The 20,992-nt window shown below is 44.9% G+C and overlaps 1 protein-coding gene across 8 annotated transcripts in view; it reads right to left on the reverse strand.

Moving 5' to 3' along the window:
• Positions 1–20,992, reverse strand: part of wtap (WT1 associated protein) — an 83,534-nt gene that overhangs the window by 58,367 nt on the left and 4,175 nt on the right. For 4 of the 8 annotated variants that reach the window (XM_048536807.2, XM_048536808.2, XM_048536809.1 and 1 more), the window contains exons 2-3: positions 2,289–2,326; positions 2,152–2,207 (exon numbers count right to left, since the gene is read on the reverse strand). In XM_048536807.2, the coding sequence (XP_048392764.1) occupies positions 2,152–2,207; positions 2,289–2,326 (94 nt within the window). The remainder of the gene's footprint in view (positions 1–2,151; positions 2,208–2,288; positions 2,327–20,992) is intronic. The other 4 variants (XM_048536813.2, XM_048536811.2, XM_048536812.2 and 1 more) reach the window with 1 other exon arrangement.

Here is a 20,992-nt window from a genome sequence, read left to right on the forward strand (position 1 = left end):
AACACGCTGAATCAGACCCTGTGTACAAACCACTGTAAAACAGTGTAATAACAGCAACGTATTAGCAAGTAATAGCAATGATCCCAGCAAACCAAGGCATACAAATAACAAGCAGGACATAACAGCAATGTTTCACCAGAGGTGCACTGATGATGTTACTCAGTAGGGTGGCAAAACGTCTGCACCTAAACCCACTGGCTCAGAGCACATCTACACCCTGATCCACAACCCAAGCTATAAATCCTCTTGAAAACATTAACTCTTGAAGGCACAACACTCTCAAACTGGCCCGCAGATGGGAAACAAAAGCCATCTGAGCACAGCCCACGATCATCTATACTTTCTGCATGACTGCCTCAGAAGGCAGGTCTACCACAAAGCTTACAGTATAAACCACCTGCCAATAATCCACAGAAATGGAGGACAGCTGAACAAAATAGCCACAGAATGATAAGGGTTATTATGATCGACAATGCCCACAACCGCCTCCACAAATACAAGCTGGAAGTGGCGTGCCAAAAAACTCTGCACTCCAATGCAACCAACCAGGAATGGTCATCCACACTGGAAAAAGCCATCAGCATTCAACAATAAAAGACTAAAGAAAAGAATGGCCCTTCAAGAAAGCTGTCCAAAATCACCCACATCAACACCACACACAACACAGATTCACGGATTAAAAGCATCTCAGACTGACTGCTTAAAGACCGATCTGGTACACAGACTGAATCATAACTACAGAGGCGCCAAAAAGACTGACTTCCTGGCTGCGCTGGAATCAACACTAAAGAACAATGGACTCGCGGAGGAAGCGCAACAGATCATCAGACAGACGACACTCCCTACATGTGCAGGAAAGTGGAACACATTCAACCCAGAAGAATGCCCTGAAAAGACAGAGACACTGAAATCTTATCAGTGGACAAAGGACACATGACAGTAATCCTCAACAGAACCCAATACATCAAGAAAGCTAATGCACTACTAGCAAATACAGACACCTACCAACAGATGGCAACTAATCCGACACTACAGTTAGGGAACCAGATTACAAGGACCCTGAGCAAATTACATAACTCAGGAAACATCAGCAAGACAGACTACCACCACATGGAAGCCAGAGGGATCCAACACATCCTGATTCTACAGACTCCCCAAGGTAATCAAACCAGGAGATCGGTGAGATTGTGACACTGGAGGTGGCCCAAGACAGATATGTCACACCCAGGTGGGGAGAGGGGGAGTTAAAACGGTTGGTGACCACAAAGTATTGTCATTTGTCACGTGCACAGCAAAGATGCTCTACAAAACGGTCTCAACGACGTAGAGGAGGCCACAACAGGAGCAGCTGATACAGCAGACCAAGTTGACAGAGGTACAGGTCAACTCCTGTCTGACATGAAAAGTTTGTTTTGGGCCTTGAATGGAGGTGGTGGTGGTTGGGGGTGGGTGGGGGCGCGGTGGTAGTGTACAGGCAGGTGTAGCACTTCCTACAGTTGCAGGGAAAGGTGCAAGTGTGACCAGTTAGGTGGAGAATGTGGAGCAGATGATGGTGTCATAGAGAGAGCAATCCCTTTGAAAGGGAGATGGGGTGGTGAGGGGAATATTTCTTAGGTTGTGGGGTCGGAATGTAGGTGGCGCAAGTGGCAGAGAATGATAAGCCAGGTGCAGAGGTTGATGGAGTGATGCAAGGACAAGGGGGTTTCCGTCTTTATGTTTGTTGAGGGGAGGGGGTGTGAGGGCAGAAGTGTGAGAATTGCAAGAGATGCGGTTGAGGGCATTTTTGATCATGGGGAGGGGGTTGTTGCAGGCCTTAAAATAAGATGACATCTGGGATGCTCGGGAGTGGAAGAGTCCATTTTGGGAGCAGACACGGCAGAGGATTTGGGAGTCAGGGGTTGCATTCTTGCAAGGCGAGAGGTGGTGTCAGTCTAGATAGCTGTTGGGTCAGTGGGCTTGAAATAGATGATAGTTTCGAGGCGGTTACCAGAGATGGAGACAGAGGTGTCCAGGAAGGAGAGGGAGTTAACCTAAACCTGGTACTTCATAAAAAATTCCATCTAATCACGTCATGAATAAAAGTCATAACAATTTCTTATGCACGTTCAAAAGTTACCACCCATGTAAAATTTTATTTTAGCAAAGCAATACCTGGAACACAACTCATCTCTGGACAGGGTTTTGAAATCTGATTCACTTAAGCGAACCTATTAAGAGGGAAAAATACATCATCAATTTTTGCTACCACAAGGTTCGGGTATAGTTTATGTATTTTTTGTTGTGCTTACCTTCTTTGGGAGAGGTTCTTCATTAGTCATTCTGGTATCTGAAAAGAAAAAGTTACTTAAGATAATTATCAACTAATAGTCACAAAATTCTAAAAATTAGTCTGAAATCATCACATATTACCGAAGTTAGAATGCAAGAAATACAAGCAACTGGAGTTTATTTAGCCCTGCAAGTCTGCCTTACCTTTCATCAAGATCATTGACGATTTGCTACGGGCCTCAAAGCCTCTTTCTTGAGAACTCACTGTTGCCCTCAACTCCCTCAATATTTCAAGAATCTATTTGCTCTTGAAATATTTTCAGTGATCTAGCCTCCATAAATTTCAAGGGTAGGGAATTCCAAACATTCGCTACCTTGTGGGAGAAGAAATTTCTTTGCATTTCAGTTTTGAGTATCCCTCAATTCTGTAACCATGTCCCAGAGCTCAAGGTTCACCCATAAATGGAAACATCTTAAACAACTAACTTGTCAAACCCCTCAAAATCTTGTATGCTTCAGTAAGATCACTCTTCAGTCTTCTAAATTGTAATAAACTAAAATAAAAAGCCTAACCTGATTAGCTGTTCTTGATATGTCAACTCCTTCATTCAAGGGATCAGCATAATGATTCTCCTCTAAAAAAGGATTCTAATCAAGTTCAATATGTCTTTTTACCAATTTCACTTAAATGGGATGCACCCTACTGCTGTGCAACTTTTTTCTTAAGCCAGCAGCGGTGTTTGATTTTTATATCTGTATCCCTAGATCACTTCCCTTCACATGGACTCCTTCTGAAAATATTTTACAAGGCCTCCATATTCTTCTGACAAAAATGCACTCAAATTATCCATATCAAAATCAACTTACCCATTTTACATGTATTTGACAAATTAATAGTTTTTTGCAACTAGCCGCTGTCTATATCCTTATACTTCCTGATTTGATGCTGTCAGGAAATTTTAAAATTGTAAGCACCGATACACAAGTGCAAATACAATTGGTGGTCCCAGCACTACTCCATTGGGACCTCACTTCTCATCATTATGTTGCAACCCTTGTTTTTTTAAGGTAGCTTGTTATACATATTGCTCCTTGCCTCAATTCCACATGCTCTACCCTTTATCCAGAGCCTAACATGCAATGCATTACAAATGCCTTTTAAAAATCCTAAGGCAAACACTGCAATGCCACTGTCTTAGTTGACACTTCTGGCATACAACCTAAAATAAACAATTTAATAGAAGTACAACCATAATGTTTACACAGAAAAAATTCACACCGTTGCATTTAAGCAATAGTTATCCCAATGATCTATTTGGATAAACATCTCCTAACTTCAAAACTTCACTCATTCACCAGAAGGAAGACAGGCAGGTAGTTGGGATAGCATCAAGTACATCTCACTCAAGGAGAGTTTTTTTTCAGTGTTGGAAACAGTAACAGATCCTTTGGGAAGTGCAGCCAAAGCCCAGCCTCTCCAGGGCCAGAGTTAACAATGTCACTGAATGTTTGTAATGCAGTCTAAAAGAACAGTCAGATTGGTACACAGGTATCAAAGACATAGGTGAAAACAGGGAGGAGGCCCTGAAACAAGAACTGAGACAGCCAGAAAGTAGACTGAAAAGCAGGATCTCAACAGGTTTCCATCTTTGGATTACTCCCAGTACCACATATTACTGTGTGTAGGAACAGGCAAATAAACACGACTGCACAACTGGCATGGGAGAAGGGCCGAAGGTTCTTGGAACGCTGGGTCAGCTTCTAGAGTTTCTGGAAAGATGCAATCCTGTACAAGCCTGATAGGTTGTATCTGAACTACTGCTTTTGGCGGAGATTTAAACTAATTTGGAAGGGAGTGGAATATAGAACAGAGGTACAGTAGAAGGTGATACACAGTCATTAATACAGGAAATACCAAGTCAGACTTGAAGGAAGAGTATATTCAAGAACATGAAGGCACAATGGAGGATGGCTAAGGCAAGATGGCAATTATTTTAGTGCATAGAGAACCGCAACTAAGCCAGATGAATTAATGGTCTCACTATTACTGTGAGGGGAGGCTCCTCGGAAGGTGAGTATGGACTTGATTGGCTGAATGGCCTGCTTCCACGCTGTAGGGATTCTATGAAACAAGGCCACATGGGTATAATTTGAAAAAAGGGTACCACCAAAAACAAAAGGGGAGGCAGTGGTCTAGTGAGATTATTGGATTGTTATTGTGGAGACCCAGGTAATGCTCTGAAGACCTTGGCTCAAATCCACCATAGCAGATGGTGGAATTTGAATTCAATAAAAAAAAATCAGGAATCAAGAGTTTAATGATTATCATGAGCCCATTACCAATAATCAGAAATTAACATCTGGTTCGCTATATGTCTTTTAGGGCAGGACACCACCATCCTTACCAGGTCTGGCCTACGTGTCTCCACAACCACAGCGATGTGTATGACGCTAGCCTGCCCTCTGGGCACTTAGGGGTGGGCAATAAATGCTGGTCTTGCCAGCAGATTCCCCCCTTTCAGGACTGGATAACAATTTTTAAAAAAAAAAAATCACATTGCTAGTAAGGTACGACAGACGCAACCATCAAAAAGTCCTAGAGGGGTACAGCACGGAAACACACCGTTCAGTCCAACCTGTCCATGCCAACCAGATATCCTAAATTAATCTAATCCCATTTGTCAGCATTTAGCCCCCTTCCCTCTAAACCCTTCTTTATTTATTTACCCATCCAGATGCCTTTAGAAATGTTGTAATTTTTACCAGCCTCCACTACTTCCATTGGCAGCTCATTCTATACATGCACCATCCTCTACGTGGAAAAGTTACCCCTTAGGTCCCTTTTAAATCTTTCCTCTCTCACCTTAAACCTATGCTCTCTAGTTCTAGATCCCCCAATGCAGGGGAGAAGACTTGCCTACTTACACTATAGATGCCCATCACGATTTTAAAACCCTCAATAAGGTCACCTCTCAGCCCCAGCCTATTCAGCCTCTCCCTATAGCTCAAACCCTCCGACTCCAGCAACATCCTTACAATTCTTCCCTGAACCTTCTCACATTTCACAACATTCTTCCTACAGCAGGGAGACAAGAATTGTACACAGTATTGCCGGAGTGTCTTGTACAGCCACCACATGACCTCCAAACTCCAATACTCAATGAGTTGACCAATAAAGGCAAGAATACCAAATGGCTTTTTCACTACCCTATCTACCCGCGTCTCCACTTTCATAAACTATCAACCTGCATTCCAAGATCTCTTTGTCTAGCTACTCTCCCCAGGACCTTACCATTAAGTGTATAAAATCCAGCCCTGATTTGCCCTATCAGGGTGCAGCACCTCACATTTATCCAAACTAAATTTCATCTGCCACTCCTTGGCCGATTGGCCCCTCTGATCAAGGTCCCATTGTACTCTGAGGTAACCTTCACCGTCCACTACACCTTCAATTTTGGTTATAAGTTTACCGATGACATCGTACCTCTTATGCTCACATCTAATTCATTTATACAAATGACAAAAAGCAGTGGACCCCACCTCGATCCTTGTGGCACACCACTGGTCACAGGCCTCCGGTCTGATAAGCAACCTTCTACTAATATCCTGTCTTCTATGTCAACTAGTTCTATATTAAAATGGCTACTTCTCCCTGTATTCCAAGTCTATCATGAGGAAACTTGTTGAACACCTTACTGAAGTGCAAACAGATTACATCTATCACTCTGCTTGCATCAATCCACTTCGTTACTACTTCCAAAAACTGAAAAAAAATCAAGTTTGAGAGACAACTTCCCACACACAAAGCCACACTGACAATGCCCGATCAGTCCCTGCCTTTTCAAATACATGTAAACCCTGTACCTCAGGATTCCCTCCATCAACTTGTTCATCACTGATATCAGGCTCATAGGTCTACAGTTCTCTGGCTTTTCCTTAACACCAGTCTTAAATAGTGGCACCATGTTAGCTGACCTCCAATCTTTCAGCACTTCATCTGTGCCTATCAATAATACAAATATCTCAGCAAGGGCCGAGCAATCACTTCCTTAGCTTCCCACAGAGTTCTAGGGTACACTTGACCAGCTCCTGGGAATTTATCCACTTTTACGTGTTTTAAGACATCCAGCGCCATCTCCTCTGTAGCAGCAACATTTTTGAAAAATGTACATATTTATTTCCTGAAGTTCTCTAGCTTCCAAATGCTTCTCCACAGTAAACACTAATGCTAAATACTGGTTTACTATCTCCCCCATTTCCTGCAGTTCTACACATAGCCTCGGGTAACTGTCTGTGCGGAGTTTGCGCATTCTCCCCATGTCTGCGTGGGTATCCTCCCACACAGTCCAAAGATGTGCAGGCTAGGTGGATCGGCCATGCTAAATTGCCTGTAGTGTTCAGGGGTGTGGGGGTTATAGGGGGAATAGGACTGGGTGGGATGCTCCAAGGGGTGGTGTGGACTTGTTGGGACTCAAGGGATTCACTTGATCCCTTCTTTCTATACCCAACATTCATTACTTCTTTTTACAGACCAAACCCTCAACTTCTCTAGTCATTAGCATTCCGCCAACTGACAGCTTTGTCCTTCACCCCAACAGGCACATACTGTCTCTGGACTCTTGTTATCTCATTTTTGAAGGCTTCCCATTTTCCAATGTCTCTTGACCTGCAGACATCTGCCCACAACCAACTTTTGAGAGTTCTTACCTACTACCAAAGTTAGCCTTCCTCCAATTTAGAACTTAAACTTTTAGATCCTGTCCATCCTTTTTCATCTCTGTTTTAACACTAAAAGGATGGTGGTCACTGGCTCTGAAGTGTTCCCCCATTGATATCTCAGTCACCTGCCCTGCCCAGCCTTATTTCCCAAGAGTAGTTTGTTTTGCACCTTCTCGAATAGGTATGTCCACATGCTGAATCTGCATACACTTAAATTCCCCTCCATCCAAATCCTTAACACTACCACAGTCCCAGTTTATGTTTGGCAAGTTAAAATCCCCTACCATATTCGCCCTACTCAGTTTTCAGTTCAACCCAAATAAATTCCCTGGAGGCAGAGGGATATCCTCCTTAAGTACAGTCCTAATGTTATCCTCAATCAAAAATGCAGCATTCTCACCTCTCCTGGTCACACTTTCTTTTTGCATCCCTCTGTTCCCTTCCTACTCATGTTTTCATCCAGTACCCCCCTGAACGTTGTTATAGTGACTGCTTCCACCACATTCTCTGGCAGCATATTCCAGGCACTCACCACTATTGCGAAAAAAACTGCCTCACACATCTCTTTTCAACTCCAACCCCAACCCGCCTAACCTTGAACCTGTGTCCTCTAGTAATTGACCCCTCCACTCTCAGGAGGAAAAAAAAGCCTTACTTTCCACACTGTCATTCACAATCTTATAAACTTCTCTTAGGTCGCCACTCAACCTCCTACATTCCAGTGAAAACAAACCCAGTCTTACCAAGCCTTTCTTCATAGCTACAATCCCCAATACCAGGCAACAGCCTGGTAAACCTCTCCTATACAGTGGAACATTTAAGCTGCCAATCCTGTCCATCCCTGAGCCACATCTCTGTAATCACTGATATCCAAATTCCATGTTCCCAACTATGCCCTGCATTCATCTGCCTTACCCAATAGGCCTTTTGAATTAATATAAATGCAGGTTAATTTATCAGTCCAACTCAAACTCTGCTTTGGTCCTGCCTGCCCTGACACTTTGATTTGCCCCATTTCCCAACTGTGCCAGACTCAGACTAATCTCCTTCCCCATTACCTCTCCAATTCCCCAAAATACTCTCTCCCCACCCTTCCATACTAAGAGTGCCTTCACTTACAGGATCTGTATCCCTCTGTTCCCTCCCTATTCAAGTTTTCAGCCAGGTGCCTCTTGAATGTTGTTATCATGTCTGCTTCCGCCACCTCCTCTAGCAGCACGTACCAGGTGCTTACCACACTTCGTTAAAAACCTGTCCCGCACGTCTCTTTTAGACTCCCTCCCCCTTCCACCTTGAACCTGTGCCCGCTGGTAATTGACCCCTCCACCTCTGGAAAAAAGCCCATTATTTTCCACGCTATGTCATTGATAATCTTATAAGTTTCTATTAGGTTGCCACTCAACCTCCTGCATTCCAGTGAAAACAAACACAGACTTTCCAAGATAATAAAATGTGAGGCTGGATGAACACAGCAGGCCAAGCAGCATCTCAGGAGCACAAAAGCTGACGTTTCGGGCCTAGACCCTTCATCAGAGAGGGGGATGGGGGGAGGGAACTGGAATAAATAGGGAGAGAGGGGGAGGCGGACCGAAGATGGAGAGTAAAGAAGATAGGTGGAGAGAGTGTAGGTGGGGAGGTAGGGAGGGGATAGGTCAGTCCAGGGAAGACGGACAGGTCAAGGAGGTGGGATGAGGTTAGTAGGTAGCTGGGGGTGCGGCTTGGGGTGGGAGGAAGGGATGGGTGAGAGGAAGAACCGGTTAGGAAGGCAGAGACAGGTTGGACTGGTTTTGGGATGCAGTGGGTGGGGGGGGGAAGAGCTGGGCTGGTTGTGTGGTGCAGTGGGGGGAGGGGATGAACTGGGCTGGTTTAGGGATGCAGTAGGGGAAGGGGAGATTTTGAAACTGGTGAAGTCCACATTGATACCATATGGCTGCAGGGTTCCCAGGCGGAATATGGGTTGCTTTTCCTGCAACCTTCGGGTGGCATCATTGTGGCAGTGCAGGAGGCCCACACCCAACCTTCAGTTCACCTGGGCCATCTCCAGCACATCCCTCACCTTCCTGGACCTCTCAGTCTCCATCTCAGGCAACCAGCTTGTAACTGATGTCCATTTCAAGCCCACCGACTCCCACAGCTACCTAGAATACACCTCCTCCCACCCACCCTCCTGCAAAAATTCCATCCCCTATTCCCAATTCCTCCGCCTCCGCCGCATCTGCTCCCACGATAAGACATTCCACTCCCGCACATCCCAGATGTCCAAGTTCTTTAAGGACCGCAACTTTCCCCCCACGGTGATCGAGAACGCCCTTGACCGCGTCTCCCGCATTTCCCGCGACACATCCCTCACACCCCGCCCCCGCCACAACCGCCCCAAGAGGATCCCCCTTGTTCTCACACACCACCCTACCAACCTCCGGATACAACGCATTATCCTCCGACACTTCCGCGATTTACAAACCGACCCCACCACCCAAGACATTTTTCCATCCCCACCCCTGTCTGCTTTCCGGAGAGACCACTCTCTCCGTGACTCCCTTGTTCGCTCCACACTGCCCTCCAACCCCACCACACCCGGCACCTTCCCCTGCAACCGCAGGAAATGCTACACTTGTCCCCACACCTCCTCCCTCACCCCCATCCCAGGCCCCAAGATGACATTCCACATTAAGCAGAGGTTCACCTGCACATCTGCCAATGTGGTATACTGCATCCACTGTACCCGGTGCGGCTTCCTCTACATTGGGGAAACCAAGCGGAGGCTTGGGGACCGCTTTGCAGAACACCTCCGCTCAGTTCGCAACAAACAACTGCACCTCCCAGTTGCAAACCATTTCCACTCCCCCTCCCATTCTCTTGATGACATGTCCATCATGGGCCTCCTGCACTGCCACAATGATGCCACCCGAAGGTTGCAGGAACAGCAACTCATATTCCGCCTGGGAACCCTGCAGCCACATGGTATCAATGTGGACTTCACCAGTTTCAAAATCTCCCCTTCCCCTACTGCATCCCTAAACCAGCCCAGTTCATCCCCTCCCCCCCACTGCACCACACAACCAGCCCAGCTCTTCCCCCACCCCACCCACTGCATCCCAAAACCAGTCCAACCTGTCTCTACCTCCCTAACCGGTTCTTCCTCTCACCCATCCTTTCCTCCCACCCCAAGCCGCACCCCCAGCTACCTACTAACCTCATCCCACCTCCTTGACCTGTCCGTCTTCCCTGGACTGACCTATCCCCTCCCTACCTCCCCACCTACACTCTCTCCACCTATCTTCTTTACTCTCCATCTTCGGTCCGCCTCCCCCTCTCTCCCTATTTATTCCAGTTCCCTCCCCCCATCCCCCTCTCTGATGAAGGGTCTAGGCCCGAAACGTCAGCTTTTGTGCTCCTGAGATGCTGCTTGGCCTGCTGTGTTCATCCAGCCTCACATTTTATTATCTTGGAATCTCCAGCATCTGCAGTTCCCATTATCTCTCACAGACTTTCCAACTTTTCTTCATAGCTAAAGTCCCCCATACCAGGCAATAGCCTGATAAATCTTTCTTGTACCTTCTCCAAAGCAGCCACGTCCTTCTAATTGTTACACAGAGATAGTAGGAGCTGCTGGTGCTGGAGAATCTGAGATAACAAGGTGTAGAGCTGTATGAACACAGCAGGCCAAGCAGCAGAGGAACAGAAAAGCTGATGTTTCGGGTCTAGACCCTTCTTCAGAAATGGGTTACTCCATTTTAAAGAGCAAACCATTTCTTAAGAAGGGTCTAGGCCCGAAACGTCAGCTTTCCTGCTCCTCTGATGCTGCTTGGCCTGCTGTGTTCATACAGCTCTACACCTCGTTCTCTCACATCCTTCTATGGTGTGGTGACCAGAACTGTGCGTAATATTCCAAACTGTGGCCTAAATCAAGTCCTACAAAGCTGCAGCATAACTTGTCTATCCTAATACTCAATACCCCTTCCAATGAAGGGGAGCATGCCAAAGGGCTCTTATACTACCTGATCTACCTACACCGTCACTTCAGTGATCAGTGGACGTGCATACTACCCGGATCTCTCTGCATATCAATACTCCGAAGGATTCTGTCAGTATGTAATATCCACCCGTACTTGACATTCATAAACGCATCACCGCACATCTTTCCAAATTAATCTCCATCTGCCATTTTTCTGCCAATTCCACTAACTGATCTATACCCAGCAGTATCTTCTGACAATTTTCGTCACTATCCGTGACTCCACCAATCTTTTGTATCGTCCACAAACTTACTGTTTGGACCAGCCAAGTTTTCCTCCAATTTATTTATGTGGACCATGAACAGCAGGGATTCCAGCATTGATCTCTGTTGAACACCACTAGTCACAAGCCTCCATTCTGTAAAGCACACTTCCACTGCTACCCTCTGTCTCCTATGACTAAGCCATTTCTGCATCCATCTTGCCAGCTCAGTCCTGATACCATGTGAGTTCATTTTTTTTTAAACCAATCTTCCATGAGGGACCTTGTCAAAAGCTTTAGTCAAGTCCACGTAGTCAACATCAACCATTTCTTCCCTCCATCATCTTCGTTGCCTACTCAAAAACCCACTCAAGTCAATGAGGCATGATCTCCCTGCACAAAACAGTGAGGGGTGTTGTTAAGGTCTAATGACTGAAGTGGAAATTTGGAAGTGCAAGATACAGGTGAGGTTTTAAACAAGCACTCGCATCTGTGCCAGGGACAAAGGTATATTTGAATAAATTAGCAATGAGAAGGAACAGTTATTAGGGAGTTTAGTGGCTAATATTCAGACGAGATGAATCCTAGGGTGCTGTGGAAGGCAACGTGGAGACTGCAGGATTTCTGACATTAACTTCTGAATCTTCTCTGGCTTCAGGGGAGTGCCAGGCACCTGCAAGGCACCACTGCTCACAAAGTGTGGCATGGATAAATAATGACAGAGGACAGTAAGTCTAAAGACAAGCAGTATGGAAACTGTTGGAAAAGAATTGCATGAGCGACAGAATTAATCTCAACTTTAACAGGCAACTGTTAATCAAAATTATTCAGGAAGATTTTGTCAGGAAGAAATCATGTCGATCAAATCTGACCGTATTTTCCAAGGATAATGACGGTAGAGGAGTTGATGTAGTCTACAAGTATTCCTGTAAGGCTAGCGATAAGTTCTCATGTGGGAGACTGGTTACGAAGCTAAGCACAAGGCATCCAGGACAATTTAGCAAACTGGATCCAAAACTGGTTTAGTAGCAGGAAGCAGACAATGATAGCCGAAGATTACTTTGATGACTGGATGCCCAAGACCAGCTGCATACTGCACAGTTGGGTGCTGGCACCTTGCTGCTTGAAGTGTAAACTGGTGACCTGGACAGGAATGTAGGACATATGGTTAGCAAGGTCACAGATGATATAAAAACAAAGTGATGAAGAAAGCCTGAACTCACAGGGCAATATAGACAGGGTGGTCAAATGGAACTTAATCATGAAAAATTAGAGGAGATGCATTTTGGGAGAACTAACAAAGCAAAGCAATACAGGACACATGGTAGAACCCTTGGAAGTAATGAGGGCCAGATGGATCTTGGTGTACACATCCAAGGACTCTTGAAAACAACATACAAGAAAAGATAGGGTAGGTAAAGATAAACAATTTCCATTGTCTGGGGATTCTAGAGCTAGAGGACATAGCATAAGAACTAGGGCCAGACCATTCAGGATGATCTTTGATGATCGACCACATCAAAGAGCGGTAGATGTTGGAACTCTCTTCCACAAGCAGCACTGGACACTGTATAAATTGTTACTTTTACATTGGAGACAGTGTATTTTCTTGTTAAGCAAGTTATTAAGGGATTATGGGACAGATGTTTGGCCACAGGTCAGCCAATGGTGGAACAATCTTGAGGGGGTGAATAGCCTACTTTGTTCCAATGCTCCTTTGTTAGGATGACACATGGCACATCTGCTTTTATTACTGGCATTCAATAATAAATTCAAAGTTAGGTGGTTATGATTGAGTTGTATGAAATGTTACTTTAGGTCACTGCTGAGATACTGTGTGCAGTTCTTGAAATCTCACTATATGAAGAATGTGATTATACTAGAAGGGGTGCAAAGATGATTCCTCAGGATGTCATCTGGGCAGGGGCATTTCAGCTATGAAGAGACAGTTGATAGGCTTTTGGTTGTTTGCCTTACACAGAGAAGGCCGGGGCGGGGAACCTATTAAGACGTACCAAACCATGCGTGGTATATATAGGAAGAAGATTCTCTTTTAGCAAGGAGACCAATAACTCGGGGCATATGACAAGAGGTTTAGAGGGGATTAAGTAAATAAGTTTTCACCTAAATGATTGGTTGGGGGGGGGGGGGGGGGGGGGGGATGTACCTGGAACATACTGCTCAAAACATGACAGAAGCAGGAACCCCCAAAGCATTCTAGTAGTACTTAGTAGTACCTGAAATGCAAAAGCATACAAGGCTATGGGCCAAATTGGTGGAAAATGGGACTACAGCAAATGAGTATTATGACTGGTACAGACACAATGGGCCAAAAGACCTCTTTCCATGCTGTAAAATTAAATTATGTCTAACTGTTACAAAAGCTTGATAAAAAGTTGGAGTTTCCTCTCCCTATACTCAATATTATAAATTAATAACACTACCTTTTCAGACAAATTTTCAACGCAAGTTTAAAAGCTAAAATTAATACTGCGAACACCACAGTCTTAGATAGTGCATTCTGGTACCAAAACATGTACTACCTAAAGATAGCAAGAACGGCAGATATTGGAGTCAGAGATAACACAGTGTGGAGCTGGAGGAACACAGCAGGCTAGGCAGCAGAGGAACAGGAAAGCTGATGTTTTGGGTCGGGACCCTTCGAAAAAGCAAGACCAGCTAAAGATGTTGAGATAACAAGGTGTAGAGCTGGATGAACACAGCAGGCCAGGCAACATGTATGGGTGGAAATTAGGAACAGCAAGGGAGTAGTCACCTCGTTAGGGGTTTACTACAGGCCCCCCAATAGCAGCAGGGAGATTGTAGAAAGCATAGGTCGACAGATTTTGGAAAAGTGTGGACGCAGTAGGGTTGTTGTAATGGGTGACTTTAACTTTCCTAATATTGACTGGAACCTCCTTCGAGCAGAAGATTTGAATGGAGCTGTTTTTGTAAGGTGTGTTCAGGAGGGTTTCCTAACGCAGTACGTTGACAGGCCGACGAGGGGAGAGGCCATTCTAGACTTGGTGCTCGGAAACGAGCCGGGGCAGGTATCAGATCTTGTGGTGGGAGAGCATTTTGGTGATAGTGACCATAACACTCTCTCATTCTACATAGCTATGGAGAAGGAGAGGATTAGGCAGAATGGGAGGATATTTAATTGGGGAAGAGGAAACTATGATGCGATTAGACACGAGTTAGGAAGCATGGACTGGGAGCAGTTGTTCCATGGTAAGGGAACTATAGACATGTGGAGATGGTTTAAGGAACAGTTGTTGGGAGTGATGAGTAAATATGTCCCTCTGAGACAGGCAAGACGGGGTAAGATAAAGGAACCTTGGATGACGAGAGCGGTGGAGCTTCTAGTGAAAAGGAAGAAGGTAGCTTACATAAGGTGGAGGAAGCTAGGGTCAAGTTCAGCTAGAGAGGATTACATGCAGGCAAGGAAGGAGCTCAAAAATGGTCTGAGGAGAGCCAGGAGGGGGCACGAGAAAGGCTTGGCAGAAGGAATCCGGGAAAACACAAAGGCATTTTACACTTACGTGAGGAATAAGAGAATGGTCAAAGAAAGAGTAGGGCCGATCAGGGATAGCATAGGGAACTTGTGTGTGGAGCCTGAGGAGGTAGGGGAAGCCCTAAATGAGTTTTTTGCTTCTGTCTTTACGAAAGAAACGACCTGTGTAGTGAATGAAACCTTTGAAGAGCAGGTGTGCATGCTGGAATGGATAGAGATAGAGGAAGCTGATGTGCTGAAAATTTTGTCAAACATTAAGATTGACAAGTCGCCAGGCCCGGATCAGATTTGTCCTCGGCTGCTTTGGGAAGCGAGAAATGCAATTGCTTCGCCACTTGCGAAGATCTTTGCATCCTCGCTCTCCACTGGAGTCGTACCTGAGGACTGGAGAGAGGCAAATGTAATTCCTCTCTTCAAGAAAGGAAATAGGGAAATCCCCGGCAATTATAGACCGGTAAGTCTCACGTCTGTCGTCTGCAAGGTGTTAGAAAGGATTCTGAGGGATAAGATTTATGACCATCTGGAAGAGCATGGCTTGATCAAATACAGTCAACACGGCTTTGTGAGGGGTAGGTCATGCCTTACAAACCTTATCGAGTTTTTTGAGGATGTGACTAGTAAGGTTGATGAGGGTCAAGCTGTGGATGTGGTGTATATGGACTTCAGTAAGGCATTTGATAAGGTTCCCCATGGAAGGCTCATTCAGAAGGTCAGGAGGAATGGGATACAGGGGAACTTAGCTGCTTGGATACAGAATTGGCTGGCCAACAGAAGACAGCGAGTGGTAGTAGAAGGAAAATATTCTGCCTGGAAGTCAGTGGTGAGTGGGGTTCCACAGGGCTCTGTCCTTGGGCCTCTACTGTTTGTAATTTTTATTAATGACTTGGACGAGGGAATTGAAGGATGGGTCAGCAAGTTTGCAGACGACACAAAGGTCGGAGGTGTCGTTGACAGTGTAGAGGGCTGTTGTAGGCTGCAGCGGGACATTGACAGGATGCAGAGATGGGCTGAGAGGTGGCAGATGGAGTTCAACCTGGATAAATGCGAGGTGATGCATTTTGGAAGGTCGAATTTGAAAACTGAGTACAGGATTAAGGATAGGATTCTTGGCAGCGTGGAGGAACAGAGGGATCTTGGTGTGCAGATACATAGATCCCTTAAAATGGCCACCCAAGTGGACAGGGTTGTTAAGAAAGCATATGGTGTTTTGGCTTTCATTAACAGGGGGATTGAGTTTAAGAGTCGTGAGATCTTGTTGCAGCTCTATAAAACTTTGGTTAGACCGCACTTGGAATACTGCGTCCAGTTCTGGGCGCCCTATTATAGGAAAGATGTGGATGCTTTGGAGAGGGTTCAGAGGAGGTTTACCAGGATGCTGCCTGGACTGGAGGGCTTATCTTATGAAGAGAGGTTGACTGAGCTCGGTCTCTTTTCATTGGAGAAAAGGAGGAGGAGAGGGGACCTAATTGAGGTATACAAGATAATGAGAGGCATAGATAGAGTCGATAGCCAGAGACTATTTCCCAGGGCAGAAATGGCTAGCACGAGGGGTCATAGTTTTAAGCTGGTTGGTGGAAAGTATAGAGGGGATGTCAGAGGCAGGTTCTTTACGCAGAGAGTTGTGAGAGCATGGAATGCGTTGCCAGCAGCAGTTGTGGAAGCAAGGTCATTGGGGTCATTTAAGAGACTGCTGGACATGCATATGGTCACAGAAATTTGAGGGTGCATCCATGAGGATCAATGGTCGGCACAACATTGTGGGCTGAAGGGCCTGTTCTGTGCTGTACTGTTCTATGTTCTATGTTCTAACATCAGAACAGCAGGAAAGCTGACGTTTCGGATCTAGACCCTGTTTCAGAAAGGATTTCAGAAAGGATTCGGAAACAGGGTCCAGACCCGAAATGTCAGCTTTCCTGCTCCTCTGATGCTACCTGGCCTGCTGTGTTCACCAGCTCTACACCTCATTATCTCAGCTTCTCCAGCATCGGCAGTTCCTACTATCTCTACCTAAAGATGTTGTTTTCTTTCACGTATGCTTTGGGTCTTCTGAAATTGTGGCCCTCACACCAAGGTGTAGGTCACTAACATTGACCATTTACAAGAGTAGTTCAAATCCTTGGCAAGTCTCATTTTATACCTGCTTCCTTCTGAAAAATAAATTTTAAACCAATGCTGTTTCCTGTCACTCAATAAACATACCCATGCTACCATTGTTTCTTATATTCTATGTTTCTTATTGATTGGTGGTCTTTGAACACTGCCAATAGCAGAATGGCCATTTTTAACCCCATTGTTTAAAAAATGAAAAGTTCCAACCAACTCAATTCTGTCCTCGAGCCCATTAGGATATCCCATTTCTCCAGAGCAATAAATATTCTCCAAAACCAGTAAATCTCCATTCTTCTTTTCCTTAATCATTTCTCAACACATGCCCAGAATTATTCAGTACTCAGTGCTTCCTTTCATCAAACCAGGCCATCATTGCACACCATCACATTCTCACTTGATACTTGCATGCTACATCTAATCCAGAATTTATTGCATTTTTTACACCATAAGAAATCGGAACAGGAGAAGTAGGCCATTCAGCCTCTGAAAACTGCTCTGGCATTCAATAGGAACATGGTTGATCTGACATTCTACATATCCAGAGATAATGGGAACTGCAGATGCCGGAGATTCCAAGATAATAAAATGTGAGGCTGGATGAACACAGCAGGCCAAGCAGCATCTCAGGAGCACAAAAGCTGACGTTTCGGGCCTAGACCCTCTGATGAAGGGTCTAGGCCCGAAACGTCAGCTTTTGTGCTCCTGAGATGCTGCTTGGCCTGCTGTGTTCATCCAGCCTCACATTTTACTATTCTACATATCCACTTGTGTTTCTGTCAGTCACAGCCTTAAATACAAGGAGTCTTTCCCCAGTAACTCTCGCTGACAAGGAGTTCCAAAGACCATCAGCCCTGATAGAAGAAATTTCTCGTGTCTTAAATTAGCATACCTTTTAAAAATTACTCATTCCCTAATTGCCCAGAGAACAGTTAAGAATAAAGCACATTGATGGGAGTCTAGAGTCGCATCTTGGCCACACCAGGTAAGGATGACAGTTTTCTTCCCTAAAAGGACATAAGTGAAAAAGACTTTTTTCCAACAATCAACAGCAACTTCATAATCATTAGGCTCTTAATTCCAGATGTCTTTCCGATCAAATTCAAATTTCACCATCTGTCACGGCAAGATTTGAACCTGGGTCCTCAGGACCTGACCCAGGTCTCTGGAATTATGGTCTAGCAATAATAATGTCATCCACAAAATCCCCTGCAGCGACTGCAAGAAACACCACATCGGACAAACAGGAAGGAATCTAACAATGAGAGTAAATGAACACCAGCTGGCTACAAAAAGACACGACCAATACGCTCACATCTCAATTCACACAGACAAGGAGAACCACGACTTCGACTGGGACAGGCTAGGCAGAGACAAGCACGAGAATTCTTGCAAGCATGGCACTCCACAAAGCATGCTATTAATAAACACATTGAACTCAAGGCCATATACCTTCTATACAAAGGAAAACCAAAAGTGAGGCAATCCATCTCAACAGACCCCAGAGTTTAAAACCAGGCAGGAAAACACACCGATGCTTCATCGGAGGCTGCACTGAGGATGTTACCAAGCATCATAACGAAACATCCGCAAAACAACAAACCAGCTCGGCGAGCCAAACAACTTCGATACCAACTTTGATAAGAGGCCTCCCAAATGTCTACCTTCTTCTCCATCATCGTGGTTCACAGGCCCTCAGCTATGTCCAACCCATCTCCTGCCTTCACCATCTTCTCTTCCCTCCCAAGACAGCAATAGGGTCCCCCTCATGCATACCTACTATCCCACAGCATCAGCATCCAATGTATTATTAGCCACCATTTCCACCAACTCCAGTGGAATGTCACTACCCGACAAAGTCCTCTCCCCTCCCTTATCAGCCCTGCACGAGGACCAGTCCCTCCAGGATACCTTGGTCCACTCATCCTCCGCTCCCAACAACTCTTCACACTCCCACAGCACCTTCCCTCAAAATCACAGGTGTAACATCTGCCAGTTTACTTCATCCGTCCTTATTATCCAAGGCCCCAGACACACCCTTCAGATGAAGCAGTGATGTACCTGCACTTCATTCACTGCTTGCAATGTGGTCTTTTCAACATTGGGGAAGCTAAGCACAGACTGGGTGACCGCTTTGTCAAACATCTACATTTTGTGCACAAAAAAAAACTACTGAACTAGCAGTTGTCTCCAAGTTCAACATTCCACCATATTTTCTGGCCAACATTTCTGTTTTGGACTTGCTACACTGCTCCAGTGAAGCTCGGCAGCACAAGCTGTAACAGCAACATCTCCTTTTCTGATTGGGAACCCCTCAACCTTCTGGATTCACTATCTAGTTCAATAATTTCAGGACCTGAACACTATGTCCTGACCCCAAATACTAGGCCTTGTCATCAGACAGAGTGCTACCACTCAAATCCCATTGCCAGCCTCTAACAATCCCTATTACCCACTTTCATTTTCCCAGGCTGACCTTTACACACTCCTTTTACCGTCCAACTGATTTTCACTCTCTCTCTGGACTCCATATCCACCTATTGTTTAGTCCTTCCTGCTCCACATCCCCATCGTCCCCAATCCCTTCTCTAGCATATATCAACCTCTTCTTTGCTAAAAACAGTTCTGAAAGGGCATTGAATCCAAAACATTAACTACACTTTCACCCCACAGATGCTGCCTGACCTGAATTTTTCCAACAATTTTGGATTTTGTTTAAACTGTTGTTAAATAAACACTGTTCAAGTTTCAATGCCAATGAATAGGCATCATAGAATCCCTAACACACAGAAAGAAACTGTTCAGCCCAAAATGCATTCCATCTAGACCCACCTCATCTAGCCTGCACATCCCCAGACACTACAGTGCAACTGTTAGCATGGCCAAATCCACCTAAACTGCACCATTTTGGACTGTTGGAGAAAACTGGTGCACCCAGAGGAAACCATGTAGATACTGGGAGAACGTGCAAATCCACATCCAACACTGGAATTAAACCTGGCACTGTGACACAGCTGTCTTAACCACCGTGCTACCCCGACATCAGCATTCCCAGCTACACTACAGATTTTGGGAAAGCTGCTCTGTTAAACAGTTCTAATCACTTGCATAGGCATATAAAGTGTTTCTACAATTTTGGACAGTTCAAACAGAATAATTCTCTGAACCAGCTGTGCGCCCCTTCCATAAACTACAATCATAAAGACTTTTCCATCTGTCTGTGATCTTTAAAGATAGAAAAGCACTTCAAAACTAGAACATATTTAAAAGGGTACAGCATCATTACTGCCTCTAGTCGTCTTCAGAATGCTCCAAGTTCTAATAGTCCTTTTAGCTAATTTGATACCTCATTATTGCAAGAAATGATGTAACATTATTGTCCATGTTACCCACCAGTTCAAGCTTTCAGGTTGTTATGGGTACTGATCCAATGCTCTGACGTGGATTTTAGAAGGAGGGTGTAAACTTCAACAGAAGTACTTTTAAGCTTCTCAGCTACAGAATTCAGTACATATAATGAACCAATCAGGTTATGTGATCATGTACATTATAAATGCTGCTTCCAAACTACAGCCAGCACTATTGAAATGTGACAAAACATTTACCACACTGCAATAAAGAATGTATAAAAATAAAGGTAAATGAAATTGCCTGTCTCTATGAACTGTTAAATGCATCGGCTTATTGCAGCTTATTACCAGAAGGAATACTATTGAGAAGATGGAAACAGGAGGGAGTCACTTCGCTATGCAGATCCAAGCATCTATAATACAATGAGAGTTTCTTTTGTCAGTGTTTTAAAAGTTTCACAAAAGGAACTGCATATATTGCAGGTAACACAGTGTGAAGCTGGAAGAACACAGCAGGCCAAGCTGCAGAGGAGCAGGAATGTTGATGTTTTGGGTCGAGACCCTCCTTCAGAAATTTCTCGACCCAAAACGTCAACTTTCCTGCTCTTCGACCTGCTGTGTTCTTCTAGCTTCACACCGCATTATCTCAGGTTCTCCAGCATCAGCAGTTCCTACTATATGTGTATATACTGCAGGGGAACTTTTTAACCACCACTGGGCTGCTTCACAAAACAGAAGCAAGAACACCAATGAAAATATGGAGGGTACTTTTACTGATAATTTGGATTCAAAAATTTACATTATTTATTCAGGAGAA

The sequence above is a fragment of the Stegostoma tigrinum genome, chromosome 9 (assembly GCF_030684315.1).
Source record: "Stegostoma tigrinum isolate sSteTig4 chromosome 9, sSteTig4.hap1, whole genome shotgun sequence".
NCBI lineage: Eukaryota > Metazoa > Chordata > Chondrichthyes > Orectolobiformes > Stegostomatidae > Stegostoma > Stegostoma tigrinum.